Source organism: Salvia splendens, chromosome 8 (assembly GCF_004379255.2).
Source record: "Salvia splendens isolate huo1 chromosome 8, SspV2, whole genome shotgun sequence".
Classification (NCBI taxonomy): Eukaryota; Viridiplantae; Streptophyta; class Magnoliopsida; order Lamiales; family Lamiaceae; genus Salvia; species Salvia splendens.
This window is the reverse complement of record NC_056039.1, coordinates 31,512,079-31,527,876: the sequence shown is the minus strand read 5'-3', so window position 1 is coordinate 31,527,876 and position 15,798 is coordinate 31,512,079. Positions and strand designations below refer to the sequence as shown.

General features: G+C 37.5%; 4 protein-coding genes and 1 long non-coding RNA gene across 5 annotated transcripts; 2 read left to right on the top strand and 3 right to left on the bottom strand.

Moving 5' to 3' along the window:
• Window positions 1-1,690: 1,690 nt before the first annotated feature.
• Window positions 1,691-2,422, bottom strand: LOC121746081. Its single transcript, XM_042140004.1, has one exon. It carries the CDS (start codon window positions 2,420-2,422, stop codon window positions 1,691-1,693), a length of 732 nt encoding a protein of 243 aa, XP_041995938.1.
• A 659-nt stretch (window positions 2,423-3,081) lies between these two features.
• LOC121746078 lies at window positions 3,082-3,732 on the bottom strand. Its single transcript, XM_042140002.1, has one exon. The coding sequence runs from the start codon at window positions 3,730-3,732 to the stop codon at window positions 3,082-3,084; it is 651 nt and encodes a 216-aa protein (XP_041995936.1).
• A 2,666-nt stretch (window positions 3,733-6,398) lies between these two features.
• Window positions 6,399-7,665, top strand: LOC121744681 (purine permease 21-like). The gene has a single exon (XM_042138270.1). It carries the CDS (start codon window positions 6,538-6,540, stop codon window positions 7,639-7,641), a length of 1,104 nt encoding a protein of 367 aa, XP_041994204.1. The 5' UTR covers window positions 6,399-6,537; the 3' UTR covers window positions 7,642-7,665.
• A 242-nt stretch (window positions 7,666-7,907) lies between these two features.
• Window positions 7,908-8,962, bottom strand: LOC121744682. Its single transcript, XR_006038649.1, has 3 exons — window positions 8,822-8,962; window positions 8,404-8,627; window positions 7,908-8,287 (listed from the first exon to the last, which is right to left on the bottom strand). It is a non-coding gene; the product is annotated as an uncharacterized LOC121744682 (long non-coding RNA).
• A 78-nt stretch (window positions 8,963-9,040) lies between these two features.
• LOC121744680 (probable starch synthase 4, chloroplastic/amyloplastic) lies at window positions 9,041-15,794 on the top strand. The gene is made up of 16 exons (XM_042138269.1): window positions 9,041-9,306; window positions 9,781-10,153; window positions 10,811-10,892; window positions 11,112-12,168; window positions 12,252-12,303; window positions 12,638-12,760; window positions 12,833-12,908; window positions 12,994-13,178; window positions 13,259-13,453; window positions 13,675-13,746; window positions 13,906-14,115; window positions 14,364-14,489; window positions 14,755-14,904; window positions 14,980-15,041; window positions 15,146-15,221; window positions 15,337-15,794. Exons 1-16 carry the CDS (start codon window positions 9,167-9,169, stop codon window positions 15,505-15,507), a joined length of 3,150 nt encoding a protein of 1,049 aa, XP_041994203.1. The 5' UTR covers window positions 9,041-9,166; the 3' UTR covers window positions 15,508-15,794.
• The last annotated feature ends 4 nt before the right edge of the window (window positions 15,795-15,798 follow it).

Sequence of the window (15,798 nt, the reverse complement as noted above, 5' to 3'; positions counted from 1 at the left end):
CGCCGGATGAGTAGTCGTCCACGGGGATATTTTTAGCTTTTAATTATGTAATTTTTAATTTTTAGGAGTTTAATTATGTAATTTTTAATTTTTAGGATTTTAATTATGTCTTTTTTATTTTATTTGTAATTTGTAATATTTATTGTGGTTTTTTAATGAATTTTAATATTATGGAAATGTTTTTGTTTAATTGAATTTTAAATTGAATTGTGCTCGTCCTTGTGGAAGAGCACAACTGTGGGTGTTGTGCTCTTGCCAGAGAGCAGGCAGGAATAGTGGCGTCGGGCCCACAACCGTGCTCGCTGGCAAGAGCACGGTTGTGGATGCTCTAATAGTTGGATATTGTTTTATTTTCCTTTTTTCTAGGCAAAGTGGAGAATTGCCAACATTTGTGGAAGACTAGTAACGCACTCAATGAGACCATGTCTCAAAATTTAAGATATTTTCATTGAGTTCCATTGTGGTGAGTTAAGGATTAAATCTGTGATCATTTTGTATGTCCCTCAACATAACAATAAATATCCAAGATTGCGAATCTAGTCCTACGCCATCTTTGGACCCAATAAATAAATACTCATGTGTGACAAGACAACTGCATATTTTAAGATGACATTCGAGCCCACTTCTGCCCATTTCTATAAACTATCTCCATCCGTAACACTCACTCAACCTAACCCAACCCAACCCCAATCAACTTTTTAATAAAATATTTACGTCGGTATCCTCAAATACACAACTCTCCCCCAATTCAACCCCCATCAACTTTTTTACTTCCATCAGTGACCCCAACCCAACCCAATTAAATATTTTCTTTTTCATATATTTTATATTAATATTTTAATTTATAGTTAATTTAGATATATTAAATAATGTCTAAAAATTATAATAAAAATATATGATTCAAATTTAAAACAGAAAATATTTGATATTCAAATAATTAAAGCACAATATAATAATAAATTACACATTAAAAAATACAAGGTGATAATAGAAATAAACAAACCAAAATACAAATGAAGAGTGAAAAAAAGCTAGTTTAAACAAGATAAACATTAGTACATATTTAATTGTTTGTGCCAAATTTAATCCAAATATGCCCAATCAAATCTTCTCGAAGAGCAATATGAGCTTCTCTATTGCGGAGTTGAGCTCGATTAGTCATATATGATGACAAGCTCCTGATCCGTTGAGTGGAATAGCGAAAGGCTTCAACATTTTCTTCATGTACTCTTGTATGCGTATCTTGAATAAACTCAGTGACATCATAATAATTTTGATATGTATCACGTTCATCTTCTACTATCATATTATGCATGATGATACAAGCCATCATAATTTTTCCCATCAAAATCTTATCCCATACAAGACACGGCCTTCGCAAAAATGCGAAACGTGCTTGTAGGACTCCAAATGCTCGCTCAACATCTTTTTTAATAGACTCTTGGTGTTGAGCAAACAACTTATGCTTTTGAGTTTGTGGAGAGGTGATTGATTTGACAAATGTAGCCCATGCAGGATATATGCCATCAGTAAGATAATACGCCCTATTATATTAATGACCATTCACAACGTAATTAACATATGGTGCTCGACCTTCTAAGACATCATCAAAAACAGGAGACCGATGGAGTACATTAATATCATTGCACGAACCCGGAGTCCCAAAGAATGCATGCCATATCCATAAGTCTTATGATGTCACAGCTTCCAAAATGATCGTTGGTTTTCCACTTCTCCTTGTATATTGTCCAGCCCATGCGCTAGGACAATTTTTCCACTGCCAATGCATGCAGTCTATACTCCCTATCATGCCTGGGAAACCACGTTGATCTGCTACATATAGAAGTTTAGCCATATCTTGTTCAGTAGGTCTTCTAAGATATGTGGCACCAAAACATGAAATAACACCATCAACAAAATGCATTAGAGAATCTCTTGTCGCCGTTGAACTCATCCGCAAATATTCATCGACGACATCAGATGATGTCCCATACGCCAACACCCGCATAGCTCCTGTACACTTCTGTAAAGAGGACAGACTTTGTCTCCCAGCAGCATCGCGTCTCTCCTGAAAATACTCATCGTTAGCAGTTACAGCTTCTACTATCCGAAGGAATACGGATTTGTGCATGCGAAATCGGCGTCGGAACACCTCTGGTCCGTACGTCGGGTTGGGACCAAAATAGTCATTGATCAAACGCTCAGCACCTATCTCGAGTTTCCTTTCACAATACCTTTTTCTGACTCTAGAAGCTTGGACCCCTGCAGTTAGATTGAGAATGTTAGATAACATATTCTCAACAATTGTATATATTTGATGATTTTGTTGAGAAACTCGTTCTTCCCATTGATTGAGTGCAATGGTATTTGAATCATCAGAACTTGAATCTGATGAAAGTGATGAGTTTTCACTGGAAGACATTTTTTGGAAATGGAGTGAGTATTTGGTGTTATCTTCAAAAAGAATTCACAAGCTATTTATAAACTAAATATTGTTTACAAGTGGCACAGAATTCATATTTTCACCTAGACATGTGATAGACACACATGCAGTAATGCATGTGACATATCAATCACTTTTGCCAGAAAATGCATGTGATAAAGAAATTACGCTTGTGACATATCAATCACTTTTGCTAGAAAATGCATGTGATAAAGAAATTACGCTTGTGACATTTCAATCACTTTTGTCAGAAAATGCATATGACATATAGTTACTGACATCCCACTTAATTTTGCATGTGATAGAGAAGTAATGTTCCTGGCATCTTAATAATTATTTTTACGGATAAATGCATGTGATATCAAAATTATTTCTGCAAATGCATGTGGTAAAAAATGATGTTTGTGACATCCCACTTACTTTTGCAGAAAATGCATGTGACACTAATTTATATAACGTAAATTTATATTACATAAAGTGCAAACAAAGATCACACCAAATGAAGGAAATTAAGATCACACAAAACTAACATTACATAATTAAAAGCACACCATACAAATATTACTACAACTAAGATCACACCAAACTAATATTACATAACTTATTCTCACACCAAACTCATCTCAAACTAAAAGCATTCATTTTCCAAACACAATCTCTGTTAGGTTGCGTTTCATGTCTTGATCTTCTGGGGACAAGTGCTCTTTCTCCAATAACTTAAGCAACATTTTTTGGTACATCTTCATAGAGGGCCTATCCAGCTTTTCCCGTTCTAGCTGTAGTCGAGCCCTTGCTATTTCGTTCTCATTATCTTTAGCTAGCCTAACTGCATGAAGATCTGCAGCGCATTGTGCATTAATAGAATCAGATTGTGTTACCTTGCCTTTTCCTTTTCTTTTTGCCTTGTCTTTGCATATAGGTCGGGAACTAGTTGAATGTCTAGATGTGGGAGTTTCCGGATTTGAAGGGATAGTATACTCGCCGGATTCAGAAGTCTTTGTCCTCTTTGAGTTGCTACCATCCTGTTCATTAGCAAAATTTTCATTGTCAGGAAATACATGTGTTGCATCATGAATACTCCACTTCTCATGTTTACTCATAACTTCATTAAACACTATCAAATCTTGAAAGCCGTTGCCTCCGTCGCCTTTGTAGATGCTATGAGCTTCATTCTCAACATCCTGGTCGCTCATTCCGCTCCTCTTTCGGGCGCTGGCAGCTCTGCAAGCAGCCACCCATTTGTTGTCGTTTCCGTTAAGTCGTTTCCATCGACCCTTCAAAGAGTCCATATTTCTTTTGTTAATTTCATCTGGATTTTCTGCTTGACATTCGTGATACAATTTATTGACATTTAGCTATAATGTATCTCCCTTCTGATTTTTACCACGCACACTATCTTCGCTTGCATAGACCGAAGAAGACATAAGTGCTATATCTTCTTTCACACCCCAACTCACATTTTTTGAGCTCCTCTGATTTTTATTCGTTTGTTGGACATCTCCGAACAAATTGCGGGTGATATTTCTAGATGTGGGAATTTCAGTAGATGTAGGAATTTGGCTTAGATTTGGAGAAAATTCAAGGTTTTGTGAATACTCCAGATTTGAAAAAAATTGGGAGTTTGGGAAAAAAGGACGATAGTCTGGATAATTTGGATCCATGAAACTAAATTTATCAAAACAAGAATGAAAAGAAAGTTAGTTTGTTTGTGAAGAGTTTTGCAATGCTTAGTGGGATATATATAGAAAAAATGAAGCACAATAAAAAAGTAGCAAATAATAAAGAAATAATAAAAAATAATAATTAATCATAATAAAATGAACTAGTTCACTTGAATTTTTCAGAAGAGGGGCTCACATGAATGTTTGGAAGAATAATTCAAACGAGTTTTGAAATGATATATAAAGACAAAATAATAATAATTAAATAAATTAAATTAATAACTAAAATAAATTAATTCAAATGGCTTTTTTGGAAGAACGTTTCACAATGAGTATTGTAAGGATATATGGATAAATATAATAATAATTGAATAAAACAAATTCATAACTAAAAGTAATAAAAAAAATCAAAAATTAATTTAGTGTAAAATGTTCAAGATTAAAAATGTAAATCTATATATGGATAAATATATTTCTTATTGCAATAAAAATATAAGTACAAATTGATACAATAACCAAATTTGTACAACTAGTAATAAAATAAATCAATAAATAAAAGTAAAGAAATAAAAATAAAAAGTATTTTAATATTGATCAATAGGATAAAGCCATGTGTACTTGACCCCACTTTTTACTTGGGCCGGCAAGGTGACACGGGAAGAAGAGATTGGGTTGGATTGGGTTTATTTAGTTTAGAATTATTTTTATTTGTTTCTTTTTTGTCCTATATGTGTGACCCTCCATCCATTGTCATCGATGGAGGTGGTCTAAAAGATATAAAGGTAGGTTGAATAGTCCAAAATTCTGCTCATTCATGTACACGTTATTCATAATTTCATAGACACGTATTTTAATTGATACTAATAAATTCGGAGTAAATACATAACACATACAAAATGTTTCACATTTGTTTTATATTAGTACAAAAAGTTTGAAGTTTACATAAATCATACAAAATGTTTCACTCGTGTTTCAATTTTGTACATTCTGTTATTTTTGTTTGGATGTCGTTAACTCTTTGTCTATGTGAAGTACAAAATGTTTCATAATTGTTTCATGATAGTACAAAAAGTTTTATCATTGTTTCATATTAGTACAAAAAATTTCATCATTGTTTTATGGTTTGTATGTCACATAAGTGAAAAGTTAACATCGTTTAAACACATGTAACGGAATGTACAAAATTGAAACACGAGTGAAACATTTTGTATGATTTATGTAAACTTCAAACTTTTTGTACTAATATAAAATAAATGTGAAACATTTTGTATGAGATATGTATTTACCCCAATAAATTCCTAACCACATACTACTATATATAGGAACTGTTCAGTTCCTAGTACAAGAGAAGGCAACAATTATTAATTTGATTTATTTGGCAAAGTCCAAAAATTGCACTCGTGCATATATAATATTGAATGACCCCAAACAAAATCCACACCATATTTTCCACTCAACATATATAATATGGACATATGGTCTACGGATTTGTTGGGTAAATAATAGTAGTATGGGATAATATGTTATACTATTGAATATGAGGACATCCACTAAACGAAATTACCACATCATGTAACTAGGTTATCAAGGATTTGACATGGAAACATAATTTTATTTTTTTGAATTTATAGTGCTGCAGTGCTGAATTGTGATTATAAGAGAATTAAAAGTGCAATATATAGCGTAATTCCGTTGTAGTCTAGTTGGTTAAGATACGCGTCTCTCTCACTCGAGAGACCTGGGTTCAAGTACTGGCAACGGAACTTTTTTATTGTTTGATTTTGAATAATTTCTGATTTTGAATAATTTCTGATAGTCGAATGGTGACAACTTTCGGTGCGCACAGTTGTTCGCAACTTCAAAACATCATGTCTTGCTTGAATAAAGCATATTTCGTCTCTCCACAACTTCAAAGAACATGTGTCTTGGTTGGATAAAAGCATACTTCCGAGCACTTTTGGTGCTAAGAATATTTCATGATGTCTGTGTAAATGTCTCCCGCAAACTCTTCAGCCAAAATGTTCCGAGAACTTTGACCATGCTCGGTAACTACTTGCTACGCTACTTTCATCGTTTCCCCGATGTTTCATACTTATTTGAAAAGTGCTCAATATTTTAGTTGATTGTTCGGGAGCTTGATGATGTATGCTCGGTAAATTCCCCTTTTTATAGTGAACTATGAAATGGTGTTATAGTGATTGTAACTATTGAAACTGCAGTCACGTGTATTGCGCATAGAACTCACACTACGAATGTGCATGTTCAAGAATCACAAATCTACGTGGGAGCATAATTCTGAATACCAATCAATAAAATCGAACAAATTCAAACAAGTATTTATATGCCTTGCATAGCAAACATCGTACACTTCCTATTGTCCCAATGCCAAAAATCCTATAAAAACACACAGCGTCTTGATTTCTACCTTTCTCCATGGATATTCCGATTCAAGAAACGGACTCCAACTCCACAGATAACAATGCCAATTCCAACAAGAACAATACGTTGCGATGCAAAAAATGGTCGGAAACTGCGGTCTATTCCCTCCTCGTCCTCTCCGGCCAGTCAGCGGCGACCCTTCTCGGCAGATTCTACTACGAAAAAGGCGGCAAATCCAAATACATGGCGGCTCTGGTGCAGACCGCCGGCTTCCCGCTACTTGTCCCTTTCATCTTCATCATCAAATCAAGAAACAAACAAACCTCCTCGGATCACACTCTAGCGCTTCCCGCTTTATACGCATGTTTCGGCACATTTCTTGCATTCATTTGCATGCTTTACTCCGTCGGCCTCATGTATCTCCCTCTCTCCACTTTCTCTCTCATCTGCGCCACCCAGCTCGGATTCAACGCCCTATTCTCTAACCTCATCAACACTCAGAAACTCAGCCCTACGGCACTCAACTCCGTTTTCCTCCTCACTCTCTCCTCCGTCCTCCTCGCCCTGCAGCCGGGCGCCGCCTCCGAGGCGGCACCCGGGGGCAAGTACGCGGCGGGGTTCGCGTGCACGCTGGGCGGCGCGGCAGGGTACGCGCTGGTGCAGTCGGCAGAGCAGCTGGCGTACGGGAAAGTGCTGAGGCGGCAGACGGTGAAGGAGATCATGGACGTGATTTTCTACGAGTCGATGGTGGCGAGTTTGGTGCTCGTGTCGGGGCTGTTCGGGAGTGGGGAGTGGCGGCAGCTGAAGGGGGAGGTTGAGGGGTTTGAGATGGGGAAGGCGGGGTACGCGGCGGTGGTGGTGGGTTCGGCGGCGGCGTGGCAGGTGTTTGGGGTGGGGATGGTGGCTTTGATTATAAAGATCTCGGCTGTGTTTGGGAATGTGGTGAGCGCTGTGGGCGTGGGCGTCGTGCCGGTTGTTGCGGTTGTGGTTTTCAAGGATGAGATGAGTGGTGTCAAGGTTGTGGCTTTGTTGTTGGCTCTCTGGGGTTCGCTGTCTTATGTTTATCACCATTTTCTTGTTCATCATCATCCCACCCAAAATGGAAATGTGGATCCGCCGCCGGAAACCTGTACCTCCGCCGATTCTGAGTCACGCTGATAGGTCTAGTGCTCTCAATTCATCCTATGCGGATAATGTTCAAAACCACATAAATAATGTAGGGCTCAAAGATCGGGATGCTCATATAAAAAAATTATACAGGCAAACAAAGATTAATTGGTCCAAAAATGTTGCATCATATGAAGTCAACAAGCTTTACATTTCAAAAGCACCAAGATTCTACAAATATGTGATGACATAGTGTATAATTCGTATAGTTAAACCTGTATGAATCTATCATATCACTATTTAAAGAAAATGCCCCGTTTACACATCCATATTTATCTCATGTATCTCACAACATTACAGCAGTCTATCCCAAAGTCAAGTACAAAGTACGTCCACATTTCTATCCCACATGTTATGTATGAAAAAAAATAAGAATAATTCCAATCTCACAATCTGCCTGATGTTCCATTTACATGTAAACTGAACATACAAAGAACCGCGTAACCATATATAAAAGGTAGAATATCATACACGTGGAGTAGCTAAAGGTATTTTACCTTGCTCTTCAAGGTGTCCTCCATGACACGAGCTTTCTGAAGGCTCATGTTATCAGTGGCAGCAGCGATATAGTATCTAGGTTTAAATCTATCCATCTGCATAACAGCTAACAGGTTTAGCATCTCCGCTGTGTGACCACCTAGATTATGATCAACAGGGACAAAGATCAAAACCAGACTCTGAATAAAACACAACGGATTTACATAGGCATCCTTCCATATGGAGATCAAGACAAGAAAGGGAAGAATTTTCTACCTGAACCTAGAACTATCAATGTACTCAGAGGTCCTGGAGGTCTATTGTGTAATTGTTTGGTGCTTCGGTATATAACATACAGAATCCGGAACAAAAGCAAGGTAGAAGCAGCAATTATCAGCAAAATCGCAAAGTTTAGGCATCCCACATTGGAAAAGAAACAGCTGCTTCCCTGCTCCATCGCAAGAATTATGCCGTATCGCAGTTGCAGTAACAAAGTACCTCTGTGGTATAAATTATTCAACGGAAATCAACAGCTAACCAAATCAAGCAAACTAGAGTTTTCTGAAGGAACATTGTAATCATCTTTGATTTCAAATCAACCAAAGTAGAGATTTGTGCAGGGACATTGTAATCATCTATGATTTCAATAACACTATCTAACTTCTTTACGATTCATAAGAACGGAAGAATTTACCTAAAAATTGTGTTTCGTAAATGTCTCGACAGAGATCGGATTCAGACATGCGTCGGCGACAGCCGTTGCCGTGGGAGAGGGAGGGGACGCCACAATATTACTCAAGGTCCATACTTCCTTTTTTACCCTAACTCGAGCTGAATTTAGGACTAAAATAGAAAATTTTAACAGATAATACAATTTTCGATAAATATCCGGAATAAAATAAGTATCGCCGCATTTGTACTTAAAAGTGCGAGATGAGGAAGATGACAAAAGCGCTGCTCCAAATTAAAGCTAAGCAGTCGTTGGTTCTAAACAACCGTTTATTTTCTCTTACATTACACACGCAGCGGTGATCGTCTGATGGAGTCGGCGCCGTCGACGTGCTTTCTCCGTCGCGGATTGGTTGGCGCCGGACTCAAGTCACCTCGAGTCAGACTTTTTTCTTCCTCTTGGCAGCGTTGGTACCCAACGTCTTGTAAAATCAGCCAGCGTCACTTCAGGTTTCCTTTTTTTTGTTTTTTAATATATCTGATTTCATTGCTTTTTTCTTGATGGTTTAATCTCTTGGATTCGTCCAACTGTTAGCTGCCTTTGAAATTGATGAATCATTCCTTGCTTATTAGCCTTCTCTACGGATTCCTAATGGTGGCAAATTGATTTGTTTGTCAATCAGTGCTGCTGAGCTGACGTAAATATAGCTCGATTTGTAATTTTTGCTTCATTACAAATCACACTGTTTTTACATGATTACTCTTTATCCGGCAAAGAGTTATTTTTGTTAAAGGTGGCTACAAGTAAATATTTCCAAATTATGATATATGGAGTTATAATTACAACTGCAATCGAGAAACTTGATCAGTTCAATTTGTTTGTTGCTGGGTGGAGTAGTTGTTGCTTGCATACTCTAGCTATCATGATGCCATTGAAAAGATCTACTTCTGCAAAATGATGTATATTGGATGCATCTTCTGCAGTTTGCAAAATAAGAGACAACAAGCTAAGAAAATCAATCTCCCAGCAAATACAAGTTTTAAGCCAAATGATGATAGCAAACTTGATACAAGCAACACGCGCAAAGGCGAAGCTTTACCAATAAATACAAGTTTTGAGACAAATATTGGTAGCAGCTTGCCCAATGGTAGCAATTCAGGCTCAGATGAAGAAACAGATTCCAACAATAATGTTCCTGTAATAGAATATGAATACTTGGAAGGAGAGGGTTACATCAGTTCTTCTCAACCACATGAAGTTAGGTCTTTGCACAATGTCACTGTTGACTATTCAGAGGGATCAGTGCACTTAAACGATGAAAATACGAGCAGTTCTTTTCCGTCAAGTGACATTCCAGTATGTACCCCGTGTTCATTCTTCATTTGGCCTTTTTTTTAATGATATTTCAGCTCCGTACACATATTGATGACATAGCTAAACGCACATTCAGCATGATATATTTTCAAAATGTTACTTTTGAAGCATTAGATATGCGTGTCCTATATGTTGCTGTTTAGGTAGTATCACAGGGTTCATGGCTACAATTTTCGCTGAAAAGAACTCAGGTGTATGTCAATTGCGTGATTTTGTATATATCTTATCATTTTCCAACGTATTCAGACATTTATAGGTAACTCAGTAACTCTTGCCAATCATATACTCCCTCCGTCCCATAAAAATATGGGCGGATGAAATGGCACGGCAATTAAGATAAAATTGGGAAAGTAAAAGAGAGGAGAATAGTATGGTAAAGTAAGAGAGATGGGGAGAATGGTAGTTAAAGTAGAGTTAGTGGAAAGTGAGACCTACATTATTAAATTGATATAGCTTTCCAAAAATGGAATGCACATATTTTTGTGGGACGGACGAAAATGAAAAGTGCACATATTTTTATGGGACGGAGGGAGTATATCGGTTTTGATAAATGTTAAGGGGTTTGGAATCAACAGTTTCTTTTCTCTAGTTTGTTCTGTTGATAGAGTTAAGGATTTGATTATCACATCTTTGAAACAGTCCACCACTGGAAATGGAGGACGGCAATGCTCACGCATTCAACTCCAAGATTTAATTAGAATGATACGAAGTGCTGAAATGAGTAAGTCATGGCTCAACTTGATCCATTTATATTAGTATGGTCTCTCTTGCGCTATCTTTGATCAGTAGAATCGCAGGAAGAATTGTTTTGCACTAATCATGACAGAATGTGGAAGTGATTTATTGAGAGCTCAACATTTTATCTAGCTGAAAATCTAAAAATATAGTCTTGCTTTTCTGCTAGCTGAACTTTTTGTATCTGCTGCTTATTGCATTACAGATATAAATCTTCTTAATGACGTTCGTATACGTGCTCTTGAGGATCTCGAAAAATTTCTCAGCGAAAAAAAGTCATTGCAGGGAGAAATTAACACTTTGGAGATGAAACTGGCTGAAACGGTTGCACGTCTGAAAGTGGCTACAGAAGAGAAGATACATGTGGAACTCCTTGAAGACCAGTTGGAGAAGTTGCGAATTGAATTGTCAAGCAGAGAGGAACTTGAACAAGACATGAATAATGTTGTTTCTTCTTCCCAATTTGACATTGTCAGTTCTTTTAGCCAGGAAATAGATTCATTGAGGTCAGAGAATATGACCCTGCAGGATGAGCTACAGGCTCTAAAGGCAGAGCTTAGTCATATTACAGGAACTGAGCAGCGTGTTCAAACATTGGAGGATGAACGGTCATTGTTGCAGTCCTCCTTCAGAGAGTTGGAGTGTAAACTTGCTGCTTCCCATGAAGACGTTTTGAAAATCTCTAGCTTGAAATCTGAACGCAAGAGTTTATATGAGAAAGTGGAGGACATACAGACACTCTTAGATAAGGCAACAGAGCAGGCAGAACAAGCAATTGAAGCATTGAAGCAAAACCAAGAACTCCTTAAGAAGGTTGACTGGCTTGAAGAATCTGTCAGTAAGCCAAACTATAAACTGTCATCAGAGAAAATTCAGCAACATACTGAATTAATGCAGCAAAATATAGAACTATTGGATAACCGCCTACAAAATTCTGATGAAGCGACACATTACTATATTAAATTGTGTCAAGATTCTATGAAGGAGTTCCAGGACACACTGAATGCCTTGAAAGAAGAAAGCAAGAAACGGCAAGAACATGGATCTGTGCGTGACAAACCTTCTGAGTTTTGGTCCAATTTATTGCTTTTGGTGGATGGATGGTTTCTTGAAAAGAAGATTTCAGTGGATCAAGTGAAGTTGTTAAGAGAAATGATATGGAACAGGGAGAGGAGCATATCTGATTCATATATGTCAATGCAAGGAAAGAGTGAGAGGGAAATTATTTCGACATTTCTCAGATTAACGTCACCAACGACAGGGTAAGTATAAAAGGCGACAATTCGAAATGTTTTTTCATACATGATCAGACAAATATTGACTCACATTTGTTGTCGTTGTATAGTGAAAGGTTACATATCATACATATTGCGGCAGAGATGGCACCTGTGGCTAAGGTGTGCTAGTTATAAACTTCTGGAGGGTACTGCTTTTGTGTTGCAAATTTCTATATGAACATCTATGGTTGTCTGTTCTGAGTATAAACTCATAGAATGTAAGTTGTGTATATATTGATGAATATAATGTAAGGAAGTTTGAGTGCATGACGAAAGTTTGTCTTAGTATTCATCTAGGTCTTGCATGAAAGTAAGCAATTTATTTTCTAAATCTCCATATGTCTTTTGCACATCGTGTACACTGTTGGTGTGTTTAAGTACCGTTTGTTCTTATTTTATGTTTGCTTTTTATGCACATTTTGTTTCACTTTCTAACCTGCTAAAAATGTGTAAGGTGGGTGGACTGGGAGATGTAGTGACTGGTCTTAGTAAAGCGCTTCATAGGAAGGGGCATCTTGTGGAAATTGTTCTACCAAAATATGATTGCATGCAGTATGAGACCATACAGGATTTAAAGGTAAATGGCGTTTGATGGAGGTGCTCTTTTTTTAAAATGACACTCTCTAACCTGGATCTTCATTTGATGCAGGTTTTGGATATGCCTGTGGAGTCGTATTTTGATCGTCAACTGTTCAAAAACAAAATCTGGGTTGGCACTGTTGAAGGTCTAGAATTATTTCAGTTCCAAATTCAAAATACATTTGCTTCTTTTTTGTGTCCTAATACTTTAGATGGCTGGACCATATTTAGGACTTCCTGTTTATTTCATCGAACCTCTTCATCCAAGTAAATTCTTCTGGAGGAATCAATTTTATGGAGAGAGTGACGATTTTAAGAGGTTTTCATACTTCAGCAGGGCAGCACTTGAGTTAATTCTTCAAGCTGGAAAGAAACCCGACATAATCCATTGTCATGATTGGCAAACAGCTTTCGTCGTATGAATACTAGATTTTCACCTTTCTTTCGTGCTTCCCTGACATTTCTTTTTCATATTCCTTGTTATTAAATGTGGCAGGCACCCCTTTATTGGGATCTATACGTGCCAAAAGAATTGAATTCAGCCAGAATATGCTTTACATGTCACAATTTTGAGTATCAAGGATCAGCTCCAGCTTCTGAGCTAGCATCTTGTGGTCTTGATGTTCACCAACTCAACAGACCTGATAGGATGCAAGATCACTCAGCAAATGGCAGGGTCAACCCCGTTAAGGTAACAAGATCTCCCATATGCACCATCCAAGAGTTAAAAGCTTTTCAGGTCTGCGCTGTTAAGAAAGACATGGTTCCATTTGACAGAGAAATAGTAATTGGTTTGTAGTAGGTTAGCACTTAAAAGTTGACTCTTCATTTTTGCCATGACATATTTGGACTGGTTTCAGCTTCATGGTTTATATTGTTCTTTTATTTGGCATGTCCTTGTTTGCTTATCAGGGTGCTGTGGTGTTCTCTAATATTGTGACAACAGTTTCACCAACCTATGCCCAAGAGGTGCGGGGTTCAGAGGTATGAATAAATATTCTTTCACACCAGCTGTACTTGTATTCCCACTCTCTTCCTTTTGTATTCTGCAGCTCATTTCTTATGTATCATTGTCTAAGCAACTATGGATGATTAGTTGAGCTATCAGATTTTTTTATCCTATCTTCTTCTTATGATGTTCAGGGTGGGCGAGGTCTGCAGGACACAATAAATGCATATTCAAAGAAGTTTGTCGGAATTTTAAATGGAATTGATACTGATGCATGGAATCCAGCAACTGACCCCTTTTTGAAGGTTCAGTATCATTCCAATGACATTGATGGCAAAGCAGAAAACAAAGAAGCCTTAAGGAGATATCTAAAATTGTCATCAGCCAACAGCAGACAGCCATTGGTAAGTATAGTTCGAAATTGATGACAGTCTGTTCTGAGCCTTTGCCGGCCCGATAACTGCTCAAAACTCACAATTCGCCACTCATACCATTAATTACCATGGGAACTGTTCTGGAGCTTCTTCTTGTTTAAGTTTCATTACTAGTGCTAATGTAATCAAAATGTTGTTTATGTATTGGCCTAATTAGATTTTTGGTTGATCCTACCTAATGCCTTACTCACCTGCTGGGATACTGCTTTCTTGTGCAGGTTGCTTGCATAACTAGATTGGTACCTCAAAAGGGTGTACATATTATAAAGCATGCAATATACCGGACATTGGAGTTAGGTGGTCAGTTCGTTCTTCTTGGTTCAAGTCCAGTGCCTGAGATTCAGGTAAGTCTGGGTTTCTCAATTTCAAATGTTATTTTGAGAAGTTGGGGTCTGTCATTACATTGAGATATTTAAAATTTTCCCATTTACAGTACTTAATATTATTACTGTATATACTTGCTTATATTGTGTTCATTGAGTTTATTGGAGGAGAAAATGACCCCCTCCCCCCGACCCCCACAGTCGATTATGATGTTAGCTGTGTGGCTTCAGAAGTGGAATGTTCTTGACTTAACCCTTACTGATAATGGGCGTTCTCATTTTCCAGAGGGAGTTTGAAGAAATTTGTGATCATTTTAAGACTCATGAACATGCTCGATTGATACTGAAATATGACGAGGCTCTTTCACACTTGATCTATGCTGCCTCAGACATGTTGATCATCCCATCCATCTTCGAGCCTTGTGGCCTTACTCAGGTATCCTGTACACACGGCATCATAAGCTTCAGGCATACGCACACTTGTATCTTATTCGAAATCACACACGCGCAGATGATTGCTATGAGATACGGGTCAGTTCCCATCGTAAGGAAGACTGGAGGACTCAATGACAGGTTAAAATCATATGCATATGACTTTTTGAATCACAATGCCACTGCATATTTGTTTGTTTTGCACTTACCTAAATACTCGGTTTTATAATCATGGTTGCTTGCAGTGTTTTCGATTTTGACGACAATACCATACCTGCACATTACAGAAATGGATATACATTCTTGAAAGCTAACGAGCAGGTAACGCCATTGCAAATGAGATGAATAATAATAATAATAATAATACTATTTTATATCTCTAAAGAGTGCATTTTCATAACCAACATCTGTTTTTTTTTTGTTTGAATGTATACAGGGTTTCAACAATGCATTGAAACGGGCATTTAACCATTATATGAACGATGCTGATAGTTGGAAACAGCTCGTACAAAAGGTGATGAACTTGGATTTCAGTTGGGACTCTTCAGCACCATTGTATGAAGAACTTTATCACATGTCTATCGCCAGAGCGAGGAGCAGAGACTGATACAAGGCCGCCCATTGAGGTCGTCTACGCCTGTATATTGGTAGAGTAGATGAGCTCATGAAAGTTAAGCCACGGATGTCGACGTTCATGTTACTTGTGTAGTTGTGTGCTTGTGGAGCTGATCCTGATGGCGTTTGTGCTCAGCTCCGCCACATGAAGTCCAATTCTTTGATTTAACTCTTGATTAGCACCACAATATTTTTACTTGTACATATATGTACACTTTTAAGCCCTTACAATTATACTACTATATTCTATACTAATGAAGAACTAGGTGTTGATATTTAGACT